The sequence below is a fragment of the Entamoeba dispar genome, genomic scaffold, assembly GCF_000209125.1.
Source record: "Entamoeba dispar SAW760 scf_1105229460433 genomic scaffold, whole genome shotgun sequence".
NCBI classification, from domain to species: domain Eukaryota; phylum Evosea; order Mastigamoebida; family Endamoebidae; genus Entamoeba; species Entamoeba dispar.
The window spans coordinates 1-1,056 of NW_001854190.1; the positions used below are offsets into that span (position 1 = coordinate 1).

Consider the following 1,056-nt stretch of genomic DNA (forward strand, 5'->3'; position numbering starts at 1 on the left):
TTATTTCTTTATGTTTTATATGTTCTCTTTTATCTTTCTTCTTATTTATTCTTTTTCTATTTATCTTTTATCTCTTATTCTAATATTCACTTCTCTTCTTATTTTGTTTTCTCTTTTATCTCTGTTTCTTTGTTTCTTATTGATGTTTTGTACCAATACACTCATCTTTCTCTTCATCATATTCTTCAATAGAACCATTTCGAATGAGTGATTTTGTGTATCTCCGATTTCTTTTTTATCTTGTCATTTTTGTTTTCTATTTACCAGTTCATTCATTATAAGAAGAAAGAGAGATGAATAAATCCCAGAATGAGAAGAATGCACAAGTGATGATGATGACATTCTTATTTTAATTATGTAAAGATGGTTTTGGTAGTTCATTTGTTATTTAAACATCTCATCATCACAATCTCATCATTTCAAACAGTTAAATGTCCTGCAATCAACAAAAAGAATGTTGTAAGAAAGAATGTCAAGAGAAAGAATGTTGTAAAGAGTATTGTTGTAAAGAGTATTGTAAGAAAGAATGTTGTTGTCCAAGAATTAAAGCATTTAAGAAATTTATGAACACATTTGAAAAAGCACAAATTGGAAAAGAAGCACCAGAATTTAAAGCACAAGCATATTGTCCATGTGGTTCAATCAAAGAAATTGATATTAATGAATATAAAGGGAAATATGTTGTGTTATTATTTTATCCATTGGATTGGACATTTGTTTGTCCAACAGAAATGATTGGATATAGTGAAGTTGCAGGACAATTGAAAGAAATCAATTGTGAAGTTATTGGGGTGAGTGTTGATTCAGTTTATTGTCATCAAGCATGGTGTGAAGCAGATAAAAGTAAAGGAGGAGTAGGAAAATTAGGATTCCCATTAATATCAGATATTAAAAGATGTATTTCAATTAAATATGGGATGTTAAATGTAGAAACAGGAGTTTCAAGAAGAGGATATGTCATTATTGATGACAAAGGAAAAGTAAGATACATTCAAATGAATGATGATGGAATTGGAAGATCAACAGAAGAAACCATTAGAATAGTAAAGCAATCAA

The 1,056-nt window shown here is 28.5% G+C and overlaps 1 protein-coding gene across 1 annotated transcript, besides 1 other annotated feature; it reads left to right on the plus strand.

The window, feature by feature from the left end:
- Nucleotides 1-3: 3 nt before the first annotated feature.
- Nucleotides 4-141: a microsatellite.
- Nucleotides 142-431: 290 nt separating this feature from the next.
- On the plus strand, nt 432-1,056 carry EDI_057520 (uncharacterized protein; the record flags this gene model as incomplete). The annotated part of the gene is made up of 1 exon (XM_001737174.1): nt 432-1,056. A coding segment is annotated over one exon (625 nt), but the record flags the coding sequence as incomplete, so codon positions are not given.